Below are 20,880 nucleotides of genomic sequence, written 5' to 3'. Positions count from 1 at the left end.
ATCCTTTAAAAGTTCTTTAACTCGTGACTCAAAAGTGGGCTGAGTCGAATCAAGCCGACCGAGTCATGGGTGAATCAATAAAAATTCAAGTGTGTGTGTGTTAAAATACGAATATTTTTAACTTCATATTCCCTATTTCTAAACCTTAGCATATCACGGCCATAGTGTGTTTGGTTTTAGGATTTTAGGCCGCTGGTTTGAGTCCTGCTGGTGATATATTGTATCTTTATGCAATTAGCGAGTTTTGAAAGAGTTAACTCAAAAATTATGACCGAGTCAAACTTCTCGTCCAAGTTTCAAGTTAACTCACGGATTTTAGTACTATGACATACTTAGTATGGGATTTGCTAGCGTCCATCGTAGAAGGCATTTCGCAGATGATCTGTTGCATCTGACATAAAATGGACGTAAAACAATTTTATAATGATATCCCTATGCTTTATCATTTCCTCCTAAATTGTGAAAACAAATTTAAATCCCAAAGGCTCCGATTCATTGGCCGTAAAGCAAATTTTACGCCCGTTTTATGCCGAAAGAATTAGAGCCCTGTTTGGAATCAAGGAAAAAAAAATTGATGCAAATTTTTCTCTTTTCACAATTTAAAGGGAAATGATATGATTATGGTTAATTTAGAGGGAGACCATCATATATAAAAAAAAAGAATAGGTATTAGGGTTGGTCCCAATTATCCTTTTCATGTGCAAAAAAAGGTAGGAAATTTTAGAAAAAATTTTCCTTTCAAAAGGGAAAAATTTTTCCTTTCATTTTAAATTGGTTACTGAGTTTTTGGGTCCCGTAATAACCTTTGGTAGCTATTTAAATAACAAAAGACAATGTGAGTTAGTGCTATTATAAATAAATGGTTTTGCCAAATCAGCAGCCTACATTTGGATCATTGGATGGTTATATTAAATTTCTGGAGGGTGGTCATTAATTATAGAGTTATCACTTACCCCAAGCATACCCCAGTATCCATGTCAAATCCAACTTATGTAAGAACATTGATTATTGTTTCTAAAAAGGGAAAAGATCCACATTCCATGTTTTTATAATGGCACTCCTCACTTTATTAAACAGTTTTCTAGTGGGTGGTTGATAGGTTGTTTGGAATCCAAACTTGAACAGCTAACTAGTTTGAATGTCATTTCCCTCCTGAAAATTGCAAGGATAAACAATAATGCAGAACATTGACACTAAAGTTGCAAAGTGAGGAAGAAGAATAAATAGTTCTAGAGAAATGCTTAGTCCCTGTTTGTTTTGGATTTTGAGAACCGACTGTGATACCAAAACTGATTATCGGGACCCAAATTAAATGTATTTTTGGTCCAATAATCAGTTCTGGCCTCACAATCGGTTCTCAAAATCAAAAGGCCCAATTTGTTTTGGATTTTGAAAACCGATTGCGAGTCCAAAACTGATTATTGGACTCATTAACCAGTTTTGGACTCAGAATCGGTTCTCAAAATCCAAAACAAACAAGGCATAAAAAGACATGATTCTTAGAGAAGCACTTTGTCGAGCCCTTGCTGTTATTAGATACCATGCTAGGTATCTCTATGGTACTCAAAGGAACCGAAGCTCAAAAGAATTACATGGAGAAAGAATGGCAAATAAATTAGTAGTTCAGTAGTCTTGGAACTTAAAAGCCTTTTAAGATGTGTAAAACTACAAAAGGTTGCAACAATAAAGTAACACAATTCAGGTCACAATTTTATTTGTATCTCACACAAACAGGGCAGCAAAAAATTTTGATTCTCAGTTCTCTGAATGTACTATCATCATGCTTAGAGGAAATTACATGTGCCAATAATCCTTCCATTTCATCAGGTGCAACTATGCAGATAAATTAGTAGAAAAATATGGATTATATTGGACACGCCATCTTGCAAAGGATAATAGATTGATGAGATCCATGACGAATAAAATAAAATAATATTAAACACCCATCTTACCAAAAAATAACACAGATAACTGTGATCAAATCTGTAAGAGAGCCTCTGTAGTGACCCCAATTCTAGCTTAAATTCCTTTGAATTTACTCGCCCAGATAGAATACATCATCTCCAATGGCTATGCTAAATGCTCAAAGGTCCTTGATAATACCATGATCAGGCAATGCCATCACACCAAGAATTGAAAAAATGTTGAAGTATAAAAGATTAAATTACGCCATCTCCAGCTCTTGGAGTAATTGGTTGTTTCACATGGTATCAGAGCAAAGGTAGGCCCGAGTTCAAAACTCCTTGATAAAAAAATCCACATGTAATGGCCAACCCAAAAAAAGAGGGGCCACATGTTCTACGTGTAGGCCAACCCTAAAAAGAAGGGCCACACGAAGATCAAATAAGGCCATCTCCAACAGCTTAAGCTTTTGGAGTAATTGGTTGTTTCACAAAATATGTGAATATGAGAGAAACACCATTTAGTGTCATAGTTATCTTTTCATTGCCACGATCAAACATTACGGTTCAGTTGGTAAGCCGGGTAGAGACTCTGTAAAGCCACGGCCCCCAAAAATGGGGCGCATGTATGTATCATCAAACTTACGCCAATAATAGTGGATAGTGTGATGTGAGGGTGTCCTCAGAAGCATGCGGAGACTAGTTGGACGAGGAACAACGTGGCCACCCACTTCATCTTCGGATCCTTGCCCGTTCTCGAGTAGTGGTAAGAGTAAGGAAGTAGGACTTGATGGCTCTGATATCGACTGTGAAGGCAGTAAGAACCTCACCAAAGGTTTTGTCACAAGGCCAAGTACCTGAATAGTAATATCTGGAAGTTTAGTAGAGAGTACAGAAAAAAAGGATTTTGTTCTGTAATTGATATAGAAGTTACTTGTTAAAGATATGGTACTCTTGCGTTCCACATTTGGTGAGCTAATTTTGTTCGTGTAACTTAAATTGATAATCGAACTACAGCTGAAGACACCCAAACAAGAGATGGTATTTGCATCACAAGAAAAATAAAATGATAGTGCAGAACACAAACCAAGGGAGGACCTCTTCTAAAGAGTTGTTTTTCAGGAAAGTAGTCTTCGGTCTTCTACATTGAAGTAAAAGTGCATTGTTTAACACAAAAACAAGTGTTACAATATCAAGAAGTGAAGAAAGTAGTCTTTGGTGTTCAACATTAAAGTAAAAGTGCATTGTTTCACATGAAAAACATTTGGTAAAATATCAAGACACTTGCCAAAATACAACAAGCTATTGAACCTCAATAGAGTATCGAAATTTTGACATTAACAGGTCATGAAGACTAAAACCCAAGATCATGGAATCCACTACAATTCGAGTGGCGTGAAAAAAACAGAGCAGTCAAATCAATGGGGTATGAATAAATCTGCAATGCTTATATGATTTAAACTGGGATAAAAAAAATACTTAAAGCTTATCCATTGAGTTCCATGAGCTTATATCAAGAAGGCTGAAATTGATTGTCACCATATCCAAGAAGCTATGAAGGGATTTAAGGGAGCCCTCCTGGACAAACAGCCAGAACACATTGAATTGAAAATGCTAAAGAGACTGCTCTCAAATGGACTTTTCTAAGAAAAAAGTCCATTTACAGCCAGAACACATTGAATTTGAACTTTAATTAATTTCCTTGAAACATTTCAAATATACATTATCCCTTTACTTTCTTTGAAAGAAAAAGAATTAAAAAAAAACAAAAAAGAAAAAATGTGGATGAGGAGCTCAAAATGTCCTTATGCATGCAGGTAGAGTAAACTGAACCCAAGGCTTATTCCACCATGATGGTCTTTCACTCTAACCCTAAATGATTTTGCTGCTTTACAAACATTTGGGTAACCATATAACAACTATATTTTGATATTATATATAACTACCAAATATATTAGTCTAGAAACATGAAGATGTAGGGCCACAAGGCATCTTACCACGGTGGTGAAAAGAACAACAGTGATGGTGCAATCCCTCACCTAGGTACTTACATCATGCAACTTCTCCTTACATTTTGACACCAAGAAACATTCAATTCAACCATGGCCTGGGCCAACAAAACTTCATAATCAACTCTGCAGAATTTAATTAAATATGAACTGATAGACCGTCAATGTTTTAATTATTCCAACCACCATAGATGCTTTAAAAAGAACCCTTTCATGTATGAAAAGGCAACTATAAATCCAATGTATCAGAAAACAGGGAAGATTCCAGTTCATTATTCTCTTCTGGATCTGTAAAATCAATCCCTAAAAGAGTTAGTCAGTGCTTCAACATATATGAAAGAAAATGACTACTAGGAACCAGTAACCAGGATTGACTATTCATGAATGAGATGGTTCTTTCAGAATGGGTTCTCACTTAGTTCATCAAAAAGGTATTTATATTTCATGGGAAGTGTTTCATACCGTTCCAATTTAGGCAAGGTTATATAGTTTGGAAAATAAATTGCTACATTGGGATAGCTTGTGGAAAAAAAGAAGGAAATGGTTTAAAATATTAGCTTTGCAAAACAAATATTGATACTTGAATAAAATGATCTCTCAAATCAAAAGCCATGAAATTCAATGGTTTTTTGAAATTTTGGAGAATATTGATTATTTTTGTTAGTGGATGTTCAGGCATATAGGAAAGTACAGAGGAATGATTTTTTGACATTTTGGAGAAAAATGATTATTTTTGTTAGTGGATGTTCAGGCATATAGGAAAGTACACATGAATAGAACTGACTGTGTAGTTATGAAGTACCATAGTAACCAGCAAGGTTTAAAATTTCGGTTTTGGTTTCAGTTTCGGACCAGACGAAACCGAAATTCGGTAAAAAAAAACAAATTTCATTAATGTGCCGAAATTTTGGAAAAAATTTAAAACATTAAAATTTCCCGAAATTTCAGCCGAAATTACGGAATTTTTGGACTCTGACTGAAATGTCGGATTTTGGTGGTTTTGGTTTCAGTCCTAACCAAAATCCAAAATTTCGGTATTTTGGTCGAAATTTAAAACCATGGTAACCAGAAGGTAGAGTAAAATATGCAATTATGTGAAAAAACAATCCTTTAAGTCCTTACAGAACATATTTAAAATGTACCTGATTATAAGCAAGTGCAAGTGTTACCGCACCTCGCATAAGACCAGCCCAGTATATTGTAACCTGCAAAATCATATTGTTGGACTTACTCGGTCTGTTGATTGGTTCCCAAGAGATAAAAAATCCCAGGAGCTGAAACACTTGCTGCTTGAAATCAATTCTTTTCTGAGGAGACTTATTAGTTAAGTTGGATAAAAAGGAAAGTGGGAAAACAAATGCTGCTCTTCCAACCAGAACCAATCCTAGCAGTATTAAACTCACACTAATGGATTTTCCGGGGCTGCAAAAGAAGAAGAAAAATTAGCTTTCTGAGGTATAAAACATAAGAAAAAAAGGGTACTCGTCTGCAATTAACCAGTTCTAAATGTGTATTTTACATCTATGAGATGGTATAAAAGAAGAGGTGTACACCAATTTGTCATTGAGGTAAATGACAGTGAGCCTTCCAATGAATGATTTTAGCACATGGTTCATCACTTACATAAATATACTTGGCGCATTTGATAAACCGAAGAGAATTACCAGCCACTCATACAAACCTTCATCCATCTTAAATGTCATTTTCCACACATTTCACAGGCAAATACTTATCAGATGGTATTCTCTCTTCAAGTCGATTTTGGGAAGACATGTACACTTGCTATCATATCTAGCATACCATCTAGATGAGGAATGGAAAAAACAATACTTCATTGTGATCCCATAATGGTTTTAAATTTCCAACGAAACCGAAACGAAACGGCTGAAATGTTTTCATTTTCATCCCCACCAAATGGATATCAAAACTAAAATGCATATCGAAACCTAAACTCTAAGGGTCCGTTTGGATACGCGGATTTTAGAATCTTGGATTTCCTCAAAATTGTACATGGGAGACGAGAGACGAAAGAGACCGGCCGTCGTTTTCTGATTTCTCGTCCTTCTTTCCGACAGCAAGAGAGCACGAGATCATCCCATGTTTTGAGGTTTTAGAAATCTTAGGATGGGGGAGAGATTTCTAAAACCTGGATTTCTTGCTTAAAATCCAAGAAAAGCTGTCAGGAGTCAGGACATCATAAAGCAGCTTGGTCATGAACCCTCTTTTACACTGTTTTCAAACTAAAACCTGGATTCTAAAATCCGCTTATCCAAACGGCCAAGTGTATTAGTGGTATGCTATACCAGTGTGTGTTACATAATTATATTTATGTGAGCTGCATGCATAGCAGTACGTGTTACATAATTACATTTATGCGAACTGCATGTAAAATGTAGTGTATGAATTATATATAAATATTTATATGGATTACATCTAAAATGTGGAATATACTAAATTTCACACATGCATTGTCGCACATGTCAGTAGGTGTTTGATTTTTTTAAACCATTATGGATGGTTGTCTTGATCATGTGATGGTTTTTAAGTACGATTTGTGCTTTTTCTAGAATGTCCTGAAGTTTCATTTTAAAATTCTATCATTTGCATGTGTTTCCAAACATTTCAGTGATTTTACAGGAGTTTCGTTAAAATTTCCAACCAAAACCAAAACGTTTCTGCTTTCGTGGCAACCGAAACCAAAATTTAAAACCTTGGATCTCATTAATGGCTCTTATCAATGCACATGTGCCAACTCAAGCAAACAAAGAATCCCTAATGCAAAACAGCTCCACTCTGAATTAGATCTAGTATAAATCATCCCTACTTAAGTGAAAAGACAAAGGACTAAAGTACCCCTTAACTAAGGTCGAAACTTAAAGAAAGAAAATAAAATCCAAGTAATGTAATGTCCCTCTACACACAAACTGTACTAGGAAATGAAAACAAATAGTATATACTTCATATAGGATTTTCATCATACCTACTTCTAACAAGTTTCCACTTCTCAATGTCCAATGTATCCATCCCAACATAAAGGAAGATAGATATCTCAGCAATGAATGACGATGTCGCAAAACCATGCCTGCAACAACCAATGAACTGAGTCACTAAAAAAACCTTGTGTTATCCGAAGCTAGCAATAAGAAATCTAATAAACTGAGTTAAACAACTTGTGTCGGCCAGAAGGACAATAAGAAATAACATGACAAAATTGGGTTCCAATGATTTGGAATCGCTGTTCCACCAGTTTAACATACTTGCTCGTAACTCTTGAACACTCAGTCACATTATGCCAGGTGTAGTGGGACATTACAATCCCGCAAAAGAATACGGTGAGAATAGCACTTAGATTGAACGACTGCAATGTAAAATACAGTATCAATGTTATGCATATAGGAATGAACGACCAAAAATAAATATCAGACATGTTCAGAGAAGAATATTACCTCAGCCAGCATATATGAAAGGTAAGGAATGAGTATCATAAGTGCAACTTCAGGGCCTGTGGAGTCGGGGCCTGTGGAATGCCTGAAATGGGAACTTCAAGAGTAAGATTTTTTTGAGTTGTGGTTGAAGCAAAAAAGAAAGAAAATTTCCAACGCACAGAATTATTATACACCAACAACTATAATGAAGGTACAAAGGTTGTCACTGAAACCTCCTAAGTTTTTTTATAATGTAAGCGCTAAGCAGTCCCGCCTGCAACAAAGAGAAAACAAATGTTATCCACTAATACAACCGTACCTTGTCCAAAAGAGACAAATAAGAGAGGGATGGGAGCATAAATTTAACTAGCATAAATTAAATTTAAATAGGTTTCAATTTCTCCGAAATCCCAAAAGTAAGCCTTTCACATGGAAATAAAACAATAGAAGTGCATAACCTATTAAAGGGAGAAGTGCAAAAACAATATGGTACAATCTCCATGTAAGAAGAGAAGAAAGGAAGAGAGAACGAAGAGAAGAAAGAGAAGGGAGAAAAGTGAGAGAGTTCGATGTATCTCCCTCTCATAAAGTATTTTTTATATGTGTGTGTGTGTGTGTGAGCGCGCGGGAGGGGGTGGGGGGGTGGGGGTGGGGGTTACATGTGAAGAGTCAAGATTACCCTTAATAGGGTATACAAATTACACCTCTTCATCTAACACTAAAATGAATTTAAATAATAACTCCATGTCCAGGAATCTCATGTTTTAGGCTTCGATGAGCTCAATATTTGAGCGATGTATACTTGTACCTTCCCAATGTATAAGCAAACATACATACATGCAGATAGATATAAAAAAAATAGAGAGAGAGTGAAAGACCAGATAGATAGATTTAAAAAATAGATAGAGAGAGAGAATGAAATACTCCACAAAAAAAATGGCATAAACGCAAAGAAACTTACAGCTACTCCCAGTATAGTGCTCGTGACAAATAAATACAAAAAGTTGCCAAGAAGCTGCAACGAAATAGTGAAGCTGATGTGACTGGGATCAAAGCTGTGGATTGCATTGAAGAGTACCACTGCTGTAGCATCATTGACGACACCTTCACCAAAGACAAGGCTATAAAGTAGAGGTGTCTCATCCTGGTTAAGCAGTAAGCACCTGCATTAAGATGACACAAATTTTATTGACAATATGCCCTTGAGTTTAACAACTTACAGCTTCTCAGAATTTCTGAAACCTGCAACGTGCAAACAGAATCCGTTGCAGAAAAGATAGCTCCAATTGCTGCAAGTAAAACAGTGGGATACAGAAGAGAGCACAAAAAAAGTGAAATGGCATTAGCATAGCATAAATAATGGGAAACAGAAAGAGACAGAATGATACAAAGAGCATACCAAGATAGTTTCCAATATCCAGTGATGGGATATCCAACATCTTAAATAATAGCATAGCACCTACGAGGATCCAAGAGTTACAAAAGTGGGAAAACATGAACAGAAAATATTTCCAAATATTTTGTATTCATTCTAAACAACTCAAGCATTGCAGGTAATCATATTAACACAGCTCACCTTTATGAGATTTACATGAAGCAGTGAAATAGAAGATAAAGTACTGCCAAAATCAATGCATAATACAGTGATATTTCACATTCCTCAACAAGTAGAGAAAAAGAAACTAAAAACCTGTACTGATATCTTCAAGAATCTTTCATAAGCTTTCAAAACATGCCCTTTGACAAAGCTGACTCCTCACAAGAAGCATAGTAACTTAGAAGAGAAGTTATCCCAGAATCCCAAATGCATATTATAACTAGTTTTACCCTTAAACTAAAGTCTTGTACTCATCGTCTTCAAGCACATTGCCTAAGTTCTTAAATCATGCTCTAGGTGCTTTTTTTAAAAAAAAAATGAACTAGGTGCCTTTTTGCATTCATGGATCGACTTTTTGACTAGGAAGTTTCTAAATTGGGAGCCTTATAGAACCGTGTTTCATCAAAAGTTACATTCCAAGAACTACTATTTTCTGCTAGATTAAACATAAGAATAATCAGGAACTTCAACAAAGAAATTCTCATAGAAAGTTCAATGGCACGCTTCAAGATGAAGGAATAAAAAATAAATGGAAATAACATAATTTTCCAATGTACTACATCTCGTAAAATATATGGACTGATGTAAAGAGACCAAGAAAGTTTCAGAGAAGAAGAGAGCTACAACAAAAAAAAAGCAATAAGGATGGTTGGGATGGTGTGAAATGGCATGCATTTATTTTTGTGTTTTCCTTCTTTGGCACTTTGTAAGGGCACACAAGAAAATCTAACCAAATAATACAATGAACATACCAATTGAAATGTAGAAAAAAGATATCAATGTGCCACCTGCACCAAACATCATGATTTTCATGAAGTTGCGGAAAAATTGCTTCTTTTTCACCTGGAACCTGGTACAGATAAATTCGATGAAAGTTATCAAGTCCGTACTTAGAGATTTAGGTCCATTAACAAAATTTGAACATTTAACTAGTCTATATGACTAGAAAATCAAACAGCAATGAAAGGTACAATGATATCATTTATAAGCAATATACTGTCGACGTTGGGGCATCAGTGATTGCCCTTGTGCAGACCTGAAGAAAGAAGGAATAGAAAAGGGAGGACAACAAGGCTACTTCATTCATTCTTATAAGCAGAAATTTTAGAGTGATCTTTTGACTTGAAAAAGCTCATTGGGGCCTATCAATGCAAAACGTGAACAAAATATGTTTTCTTCTCAATTTCAGGTAATTATTGCAGAAATTTAAGAGTGTTCTTCTGAGTTGAAAAGTCTCATAGAAAAGGAGAACTTGTGCATAATATGCGAGTTTATATCGTTAAATAAATTTCTTGCAATGATTTGGTATCAGAAAAATTTCAGGTATTTGTGAGTTGAAGTAAACATGAACTTAAATATGACTAATGCCCACAGGCATAAATTGATGCAATCTTTGAGTTGACGATGCATAAAGAGGCAATTGAAATATTTGAGGATGAATACAATCATGAACATAAATATGACTAATGCCCATTGTTTTTTTGATATATTTCAGAATGAGAACTCTTCTTGTTTTGGGGATGATACTTAAGATTTGTTTGTGGTGTGATGCTACAATCCTTGTGGAATAATTATCCGAGAATAGAACTATGTGATGTTGTTCTTTACATCGTTCTTGAGAAAGCACTTGGCCCACAAGGTGGAAGGAGGTCTCACTGAACTATTATCCATGAAATTCAAGAAAAGACAATGACATCAAATTGCATGCATAATAATATTAATAATAAGAAAAATGAATGTGGGAAATATTATATGTTTCTCCATTTTCCACTATTGTTCATCATTTATAACTTCTTTTCTATTCTGTATCTTTTAAGGACTTCAAGAATCCTAACTGCTCTCTGAATGCTTATCAGGGATGAGGGTTGCTCAATTACCTTTTAAATTTTCAAAGATTTTTTCGTTACTTTTTCAAACTACAGTATCCCACCAAAGTAAATTGCAAAAGCTTGACAAAGACATGAGCCACCACCAAGACCAAGATGAATCTCCAAGTTTCATAACCTTGCATAAAACCAACTGGCAGACAATCCATATCATTCTCCAAAGATCCATAACATGGAAAGTAATACAGAGAAACATGAAAAACCATCACGAGAAAATTATCGACAAAGAACAATTGACTCTCAGAATTATTTCGTTCCCAAGAATTTTAGATAGCATTAAGAGCTCCTTTGCAGTACAGCACGAACTAGAAAACAATCACAAAACAAAATCTAATAAATATCTGAACCAGGAAAGTAAACACTTCCTTTCTGATAGTAACAGAAGCAGAGAGCCTAAGGAAACTCGAAAAGGGTTCCTTATGATTAGTGATTACCAAATAAGAACTAGAATCGCATCAGTAAGGCCCTGTTCGTTTAAAATTTTTACAGCCGATTGTGAGTCTAATACCGATTATTGGACCCAAAATTATGTTTAGATTTGAGTGCAACAATAGGTTTAGCACTCACAATCGATCGTGCAGGGCCTAAACGAACAGGACTTAGGATTATGACAACAGATTGTGAGTCCAAAACCAATATTTGGTTTTGGACTCAATATTGGTTGTCGTAATCTTAAGTTAACAGGGAATACGAATAGTAGGTGATTAGAAGATCCAAATTACCCAGCATTAAATATGATGGGTGGAAGAATCCAGTGAAAGAAAAGGTGTCCATCAAAGACTAAAAAAGGAGGACGTTTTCCAGTGATTAGTAGAATAATGACGCCAGTAAGTAGCCCCTGGCATCAACACAAAGAAGACCAACATTATTTACTAAAACCCAATACAATTTGCACAAGAAGAAAGTGAAAAGAACAACAACTCACAATTGCCATGGCTATAACCGATTCGTTCATCCATCGGTGCTCCTTCAATGGATGACTAATCACAATACAAACAAAAAGGAGGAACACAAACAAAGTAATTGAAGCATGGTCAGATGTATACACTGAACTCAAGTCAAAACTCATTGTTGCCCACATTCAACAGAATGATATAATTGAATAATTCAAATTGTATAATTCAATTAGATATATAGGTTTGGTGTACTTGTTCCTAATCTGGAACTCCCCAAAACTAAATATTGTTCAAATTTCAAATTTTCATTGGATGAGAAGGGGCTCTAACAAACCACATGACCACATATTAATAATAACTTACCAAGGACTCGAAGAATTACGTGTATAATAAGAATTTTAAAACATAGGATTTTGAGGGAGAGACATAAAATGATGGGCCCCCTCTCTCTACATGAGTTTGGATGGAGAGGGTGCCCCCCCCCCCCCCCCCCCATACATGAGTGTTGGGTGGAGATGTGGTGCCCACCCTATCAACTGTAAAATGGTAGGCCCCAACCAATGCATGGCTTGGGTGGAGATGGTGAGCCCCACGCCATCAAGACATGAGGGACATGTTTTGCCACCATGACAAAATATTCCATGCAATATTTGTGGGGTCAGTTGTGCAAAATGGGCCTTCTTTCTTTCTTTCTTTTTTTCAAGTTTTTTTTTCTTCAACCTCAGTTTCCTCCTCATCTAAAATAACTTCGAGACGGTCGCATAGATGGCCTCACTCACGATATGACAAAGAAAAAAGTTAACGATTCATAAAAATTAAAGGGCGATAAATCCCCTCTCTCCCTCTCCAACATGAACCGTTAGTGGGCCCAACAATTAATTTGTTTAAATCTTTGAACAAGTGGACCCACCTATATTTTTCAAAATAAATTGTACGGCCCACAACATTGGATGATCCAAACCATCCATTTGATGGGCCAAAACGTAAATAGGTTGCGCCCCAAAATATCATTTCCATAGGATGATCCTAGCCAATCAATCTAAAGAGGTTTCCATAATTCTATTTAGATCGAACGGCTAGGATCATCCTATGGATTTCATAACATAGAATTACAAAATATTTTATATATTTTTTATTATTTTCCAGTCATTAATCCTACACTAATATTCAGATGGAGAGGGAAATCCATTTCCCATGGGCAAGAAAGTTATTCGAGTAAGCACCTTATGTCAACTTTCCTTGAGTTGGATAACTCAAAGAAACCTCACAAACTGTAGTATAATCGAGGAATTAATTCAATGTCACGACTTGTCTCCTTCCCTTTATACTCCTTTTAAGATGTGACATTCCCTTGCTTTTCTTCCTTCAATTTTTCCTAGCATCTTCCATTTTTTCTGGTATTGATTTTTCTTTTTTCCTTCTTCTTCCTATTTACTTTTTTCCGGTATCTTCCATTTTTTCCAGCGTTAATTCTTCTTTTTTTTCCTTTTTCCTCTGCTTTTCTTTCTCTTCTTCTTCTTCCTAGAAGAAAAATAAATTAATCGGCTCACATGTACACTTGAGGGCAAAATAGTATTTTCACCATCCGAATGTGATTAGAGTTGAAAGTACAAGCACCTATCATTTTAGAAATAAAATGCAATTTCATAGGTGCCTAATTGGTCGTAGTGGAAATAAACAAATGGGAAATAGAAAAAGAGGAGGAGAGAGGTTGATTCGAGACAACCAGACCTTCTAATGGCTCAAATTGAGAGGAGCCATGACTCTCCAAAACAAAGTCTCCTTTGCTGTTGTAAAAATCTTCTCCTCTTCCTTTTCATTAGATTACTACTACATAAATACAAGCAAGAGAGAGTGCCACATCACAAGCACACTTACCCACTAACAAGACACATCACAAATAACTAACCCCACCACCCTAAACTACATACCATTATCTACATAACTACTACATTAAACTACCCACAATATAAGCACATAACACAATTTTTGAGTCATTTTCCCTAAAAATTTTAGTCATGGAAATAAAATTTTTGTTTTCCGTGTAAGTGTTCGTGCGTGTCCTTTTCTTCACTGGGCTTGCCCTCTCTAGTCTGTTTATGACAATCTTTTACGCTGCAGGGGTGGCCCAAGGAAGAAAAAGAGGCAATTCCCTTAATAGCTGGCCATTATTATTAGAGGAAGTGAGGGTGCTGATCTTGAAACTCCGGGTAGGTGAAAAAATTGCATTCAACATTGTTGAAAGAGATCCCACAGCACTAGAAAGTAGTGTCATATGCCAAATTGTACTTGAAAGGTTTAGGAAGATATTTCCTCGGTATGACTCACATTTTTTTTTTATGGGGGGAGATTCAGATGTAGATAGATATTGGTAGACGTGTGAGATTTTTATTTGGTAAATGATATATTCACCCCCTTTTCTTCCATGGGCCTCCACCTTCTACTGTAAAAATAGTCATAAATGCACTAAAGAGAGGGTGGTTTTATATGGGGGAGTGATAAATCGACCCCCTATGTCTCTTTCTCTCTCCTCTAGTTAGAGAGAGAAAGATGTAGAAATAGAAACTTTAGTTAGAGAGAGAAGGAGAAAAAACGCTATGATATGGGGAAAAATGCAATAACTAAACCTATCGGAAAAAAACCCCAAATTCCGGGGAGGGTCTCCGTTCCTGCTCTCACAGCCTCGAGAAAAAAAGACGGAAGATTCCTAACCACCTACATTTCCAAGACCTAGCGGTGTCAATGGACCCAAACGGTCCGATGGATCCAAAGGATCTTAATGTTAATGTACCGGATTTCAGCAACAGATCTGAACAGTGCCATTGGATCCATATCTTAAGGTCCGAAAAGATTTTGGATCGTGACCCAAATGTAGTCACAAAATCATATGGAGCATACTAGATCCAAATGGAGGGTGCAAATGTATGGAAATATCTTTCATATTTTTGTTTATTTATGCCAATTTATGAGGGGCATTTTTGTAATATTTAAAAACTTACTCAAAATGACAACTTCTCATTTCAATAAGGATTCTCCAATCTCTAGTTTCTTACCTCTTTCCTCCCCTAACCCTAAGCCCTATTCACGTACAATGTAGTAGGGCCTAGGACACTGATGAATGGTTCAATTTGAAATGAATCATGACCCAGACTAAAATAACTAGGATTCGGTGAGGATCCGACTGATAAGAGATTCCTAACAAATGTGACCAGGACATAGGTGGATCGGATCCAAGTGGATCTGCTTGGACCCGTTGGCATCCCTAGCAAGACCCAGAAAGTGGGAGGTGGGAAGAAGCCAACCCACATTGTGTTGGTGGTAATGTCCTTCAATCAAGGATATGAGAAAGAAGAAGATAAGCTTCAAGGCGCGTAATCGCTTTCCTTAAGACAATATTCGCCCCCACCAGTTGTGTGCAAAGGGGATCCGCGAATTGCCTCCAAGATACAATGAAGCCTTGTAGAACAATTCTACAAATGTTTGATGACGCTTTGCACAAGCGGAATCAAACTCAAAACACCTTTTTAGAACTTCAAACCTTAGAGAAACTCACTAAAACTATTTCTGCAGAAAACAGATTTTAGTGCACTGTTTTATGAACAAAATTATCTTGAAAATACAAGTGAGAGAGAGATTGCTAGAGAGAGGAAAAGCTACAACAATAACTGCCTTTTTGCAACCTTAAAAGACAAGATTTTGCTTCTTTTTATAGAATCTTGATGTCTTTTCACTAAGAGAAACATCTCTTAAGAACATCACTTTGATTGATTTGAATAATGACCATTTGATCACAACTCTTGGGGATTTAAGTGTCTTGGATCACCCACAAAGTGTCATTTGTGTTTGAAAAACATCCAGGACTCTTGAGAAGCAAAAGACATGAAGAAAGGATAAAAAACGGAAGTAAAAAGCCATGTCTATTTTCTCCCAACGGATAGTTTTTCGAACAGCCACGGTCGACCGAGCTACCACGGTCGCCCGCCGACATGTGCCTGTCTATTTTATTTTTTTACGATCCAAAGAACCACGGTCGACCTCTGACACCTACCTGGAAATCAATTACGTTTCCAGTAACCAATCCGCGGTCACCCGGAAAACCCCGGTCGACCGACCCTGTCTTAAAATTCTTTTATATTTAAAATTAAAAACTTATAAAAACATTTTAATTTCCAAATACTACTTTCCATTTCGAAAATTCTCTAACACATTGTCCATCATATGTGAAAAAGGTACCTAACTACATTTGTCAAACGAGGCGGAAGTGATGGCGATTTTACAAGGCATAAGATTATTAGCATCAAGCGAGTTGGACAATCTTGTAGTTGAAGGTGATTCCCTTAATGTTATAAGATGATTGGACGGTAAGTCTTCTCATTCATGGAGATTCTCATACTGCATTGATGAGATCTCATACCGGGTGGAGGGACACCGGGTTTGCTTCCACCACGTTAGGAGGGCGGCTAATGGAGATGCAGATCGTCTTGCTTGTGAAGGGGCATTCAGAGCATCACTTGAGGTATTAGATTTTCTCCTCCTTAATGTCCCTCAATCCCTCTCATCATTTGTCCCTCTATCCCCATCATCCATTGTTTTATTTTTGTGTTCCCTGACTGTCTCGGCCGTGGTTCTGGTTCATAAATAGGGTTGAAATCATTTCACCAAAAAAAAAAAAAAACACCTAACCACGTTTGTCTTTTTTATGTTGGTGAGTGAGGTGGGGTCCCACCATCTGAAAGTACTGCCTCAGAAATAATAAATCAACAAAAACCATGTGGCTTCCTTTTCCCACTACAAAAGCCAAGCAAAAGAGTTTAAAAAGAGAGCAAACATCACTTCCTCACACATCTAGGATTGGGTTTGGATGAAGGAACATTAATATGGCCGACCATCATCGTTATCATCCAATTGCAGTGAATGAAGATGAAAACTATGCCTTTGATCTTTTCCTCTGTGAGCCCTTTGTGCTCCAAAAGGAAGAACACGATGGGATGGGCAGAGGCATTGCTAAAGTTACCAATGATGCCTAGTATGACACCTTATATGATTGATGATTAATGAATTATTAAAAACAATGTGGGCCTTACATGAGTCCCTCCTCCTCCTCCTTTCATGGCTTATCTACAATGTGGGCCCAACAAATGAATGATTTAGATCACCCAATAATGTGGGCCTCACAACATTTTTGTTTGCCGGTTCGAGCACTGTCGTCCACCATATAAAATCTCCTTGTTGCCGTCTCTTCTCAACTCTAAGAGGAATCAATTGATGAGTAGCTATAAGAGTAAGTTGACAATTTTTTAGAATAATCAAATAATCTTTGATTTTATGTGCCATATGATTATAAGAAAAGGACAACTGACTATCCAAGGACTAACAAGGTTTATCCCTGTTAAATGCCAAGCTTGGTACAATGTCAAGGTTTCTCCCACATTTCCAACTTAGTTTTTTAAAAGAGGATAAATACTAATCTCTAGAATACAATACTTAAATGAGTAGGGATTGAGCCTCTATCTCATTGGTAAAAGGACATGTTCCTCGACCAATAGGTTGGGGTTCGATCCCAGCTTCCCTAGGAGCAGAAATAAACATAAAAGATTCATTAATGAAAGAAACCATTGAAAAAATAGGGAAAATTGAAAAAAAGTAATAGATGAAGAATGGCTTTTCAGTTGTAGAATATGATTTTCATTGTACATTTCACATACGTAAGAGATTAAATATGGAGGCCATTAAAAAGAGAGAGACTAAATATGGAGTTAAAACCAATTACAACAAAATTTCCAAGGTTTATTCTTGTTAAACAAAGAAAACAGTAACAACTTATGTTGGTGATAATTCAAGGTTAATTTGAGCCTCTTCATGAAGAAAATCTACAACAATAGATCTCCCGCCCAATCACCCCTAGGATACAACAACATGATGCACCGATGATCTATTTACGATCTACACGACCGAAGATATTTGAATCATACAAGTAGAGCACTTCTGATTGCTCAAAAAATAATACAAAGAGGAGATCTCATGCGTATTTATACAAACATGCCGACTCGAGCCGGCCTGGTTCTCTGTAACTCATAAAATTGAGCTCCCCGCAGTTCAGTGCTATCAAATTTCTTACATATTACCACACAATAAAATGCAGCTTGCTCCAGTTTGGATGATTTCCAAAGCTAGCTTTTGTATACTTTCTAGCGGTCTTTGGAAACCTTTGAGAACTGTTTAAAAAATAAAAGACAAGATGAGCTAGTGCATTTATCAAAACATTGTAGTCCCAATATCAGCAGCCTAATGAAATCTTCGGGGAAAAATGATAATGTGACTTCATAAATATCATGAAGGGTACAAATGAAATTTTTGAAAAATAACCAGGCAAACATATTAACTCTTTTTTTTTTATTCTGATGAAAAAACCGGGAACCTCCTTGCCGTGAACGGAGAGTCGTTTAGGGCCGGCAACGGGGCGGGTCGGGGCCGGATGTTGGGGTCCCCTACTCCTTCCCCTTTGCGGGGAATTTTCCACCTCCCCACTGCGGGGATGGTGGGGAATCCCCCTCCCCTCCCCACGGGGAATATCTAGTCCCCCTCCCCTCCCCTTCCCCGCCCCGCATCCTTCGGGGACAATCACTTTACTCTCTCATTTTACTTTGTTAAATGTTAGGTTTAAAACTAAAGATTTGCTAGGGACAATCACTTCAGGCATGTTGCGGCTTGGCTGTTGCATGTGAGAGTAGCCACACAACCCACATAGGCTAAGATTTTGTCATATTCATTTTGTTAACCTGGGGACAAAGGTGGTTGCTCTCAGATTCATTTAATTGATCACTAGTCCCTAGCAGATCCCTAATTCCCAATCCCACTTGCCAAAAAGTATTGTACGTGCCACACCATAGAAAGATCCAAACCGTCCATTTGATGGGCACACCATACTACCATAGGCATAGGATGATCCAAACCTTCCACTTGATGGGCACATTGTAGGATGATCCAAACTGTCCATTTGATGGGCCACAACGTAAATAGGTTGTGGCCCAAAAATCATTTCCATAGGATAATCCCAACCCTCTGATCTATAGAGGAATTGCATATTATGGTACCTTCTATAGATCAGAGGGTTGCAATCATCCTATGGAAATGATTTTTGGGCCTCAATCTATTTAAGTTGTGGCCCATCAAATGGACGGTTTGGATGATCTATGGTGTGGCCTGTAAAGTACTTTTAAATTGTAGCCTATCAAATGGACGGTTTGGACCATCCTATGGTGTAGCCCATACATTACTTTTTGAAAAATAATGGACTATAGGAGCGCACACTATATAAAATCTCATCACTCATTAGAGAGATGTTGCCTTTATTTGGAGGAGGGAGATTATCAAAGAATTTAATGTTGCCTTACAGTGATGGTTCGAGGGAGAGATTTTAGGGATTTCTAAGGGTAATATACTAATATAATGAGGGACAATGCCCAATGGATTATGGGTAAAAGAAAACATAAAAAGCTATGTCAGGGATAAAACCGTACTAATGGAAATTATGAAAATTTTGGGAGAATCTTGTAGATATGTTTTGATCCAAGGGGTTTCTAGTAGTTTTCCCAAAAAAAAAAAACACTTAAAAAAATACAAGAAAAAAATGGCATTAATGCGGGGCGGGGCGGGGCCAACTCCATCCCCCTCTCCTCCCCTTCCCCGCACCAGGGAATTTTTTAAATCCCCTTCCCCTTCCCCCACTCAAATCGGGGAATCCCCTCCCCAAGCGGGGCGGGGCGGGGCGGATCCCCGCTTTTCCGAGTGAAATTGCCAGCCCTAGAGTCGTTGTGGCCGAGACGGAACATCAATTATAATTTATTTATGTAAAATTATATACTGACCCCTGTTCTCCCCTGACCACCCCCTTCTAGTGTAAAATCAGAGTAGTCATAAGTCATAACTCGTAAGTCAGAACTCACAGAGGGAAATGATATCGGCACAACAATGTTTTAATAATTGTACAAGCTTAACCTGTCTTTTCTTTTTAATTGGCTTGTGACTTCTTTTTTTTTTTTTGATTGGTAAGCTGGAGTTAGGCGGGACCCCGACCAGAATTTATTGATAAGTTAAAAAAAGTACAGCTAAGGTAAAAGCCAACAAAAAGGGCACAAGCTCCCAACAGGTTAGCAGCCAAAACAAGGGCCTATGGCCCAAAAAAGAGAAATACAATGAGGGCCTTTGGCCAAAAAAGAAGAAATAATAGGGGGGCCTATGACCAAATCTGAATAAGATGGAGATGCTATAACCGGAGAGGGCTCCTCTCACGATCCTGAGCCGAGACAGAAACTGCCTCAAGAGGATGCCGAGAACAATAGTTCCCTGGTACATTAAAGACGACTGTATAACGTCCCTGCCGAGTCCAGAGTTATAAGATGGACAAGGTCAGAGACATTCACCTTTGATGGAGCAGGACCATTTGGACAGAAAATCAGCAGCAGCATTGCCCTCTCTCCAAAGGTGAGTAATTTTCCAAGATGTGAATGCGCGCAGGCCTTTATTGATGTTGAAAAGGAGGGGAATCCGTTTCTATGGGCAATCGACTTTCTGCTCAATGATTTGCACCGCGAGGAAGGAATCCACTTCAATCCAAACGTTGTTGGGCTGAAAAGTCTTAGCAAGATTGATCCCTTGTAGGATGGCTAGGAGTTCAAGCCTATGAATGCTTTGAGATTGGACATTGAAGGAGAAGGCAGATTTCGGGTTCCCTTCATGGTCTCTAATGATGCCGCCAATTCCAGCAAGGTCCCCGTCCAAAGAAGCATCAGTATTCAGTTTTATATAATTTTGGGGAGGCTTCACCCATTGGCATTGAAGGGATCTGATGGGGGAAATTGGCTTGTGACTTGTGAGAGGTTTTCCGGAACTGCAATAACCTTTGACAGCTCTTTAAATAATAAAGGACTATTTAAATAATAAAGGAAAACAAGATTTAGTTCAATTATTAAAGCATGGTTGTGGTGATATCTATTTTTTTTTTTGGGTAGGTAAGTTATGCTGATATCTTTCTCCTCATAAATACACTAGAGGGGGTGGCCCAAGAAAGAGAAGCGGAAGATTATATCTCTTCATTTATTAAGAAGTGCGTGCGTGTGCGTGCTTCTGAGTTTTGATATCTCTCTCTCTCTCTCTCTTATCGCGC

General features: G+C 37.3%; 1 protein-coding gene across 2 annotated transcripts; it reads right to left on the bottom strand.

Annotated features, from left to right (window-relative positions):
- Positions 1-2,461: 2,461 nt before the first annotated feature.
- LOC143880788 (sodium/hydrogen exchanger 1-like) lies at positions 2,462-11,899 on the bottom strand. Of its 2 annotated transcripts, none has more exons than XM_077383765.1 (14): positions 11,744-11,899; positions 11,541-11,656; positions 9,685-9,782; positions 8,735-8,794; positions 8,585-8,624; positions 8,297-8,498; positions 7,563-7,609; positions 7,357-7,438; positions 7,168-7,268; positions 6,891-6,992; positions 5,194-5,332; positions 5,033-5,115; positions 3,899-3,935; positions 2,462-2,758 (listed from the first exon to the last, which is right to left on the bottom strand). In XM_077383765.1, exons 1-14 carry the CDS (start codon positions 11,897-11,899, stop codon positions 2,462-2,464), a joined length of 1,560 nt encoding a protein of 519 aa, XP_077239880.1. The 2 variants fall into 2 exon arrangements, with proteins under 2 accessions (XP_077239880.1, XP_077239879.1); XM_077383764.1 differs by having other exon boundaries at positions 3,899-3,940; positions 5,038-5,115.
- Between the last annotated feature and the right edge of the window lie 8,981 nt (positions 11,900-20,880).

This window comes from Tasmannia lanceolata, unplaced genomic scaffold (assembly GCF_043159265.1).
Source record: "Tasmannia lanceolata isolate RefF3 unplaced genomic scaffold, GAP_Taslan_0.1 ptg000007l, whole genome shotgun sequence".
In the NCBI taxonomy this organism is placed as follows: domain Eukaryota; kingdom Viridiplantae; phylum Streptophyta; class Magnoliopsida; order Canellales; family Winteraceae; genus Tasmannia; species Tasmannia lanceolata.
This window is presented reverse-complemented; position numbering and strand designations above follow the sequence as displayed.

Excerpts from the sequence above, each read along its gene's own strand:
- LOC143880788 (XM_077383765.1), bottom strand. The coding sequence starts at position 11,899 with ATGTGGGCAACAATGAGTTTTGACTTGAGTTCAGTGTATACATCTGAC. Across the intron at positions 8,625-8,734 it reads GGATATTGGAAACTATCTTG|CAATTGGAGCTATCTTTTCT; the intron begins GTATGCTCTTTG and ends TTTTACTTGCAG. Across the intron at positions 7,439-7,562 it reads AAAAAACTTAGGAGGTTTCA|GCATTCCACAGGCCCCGACT; the intron begins GTGACAACCTTT and ends TTCCCATTTCAG.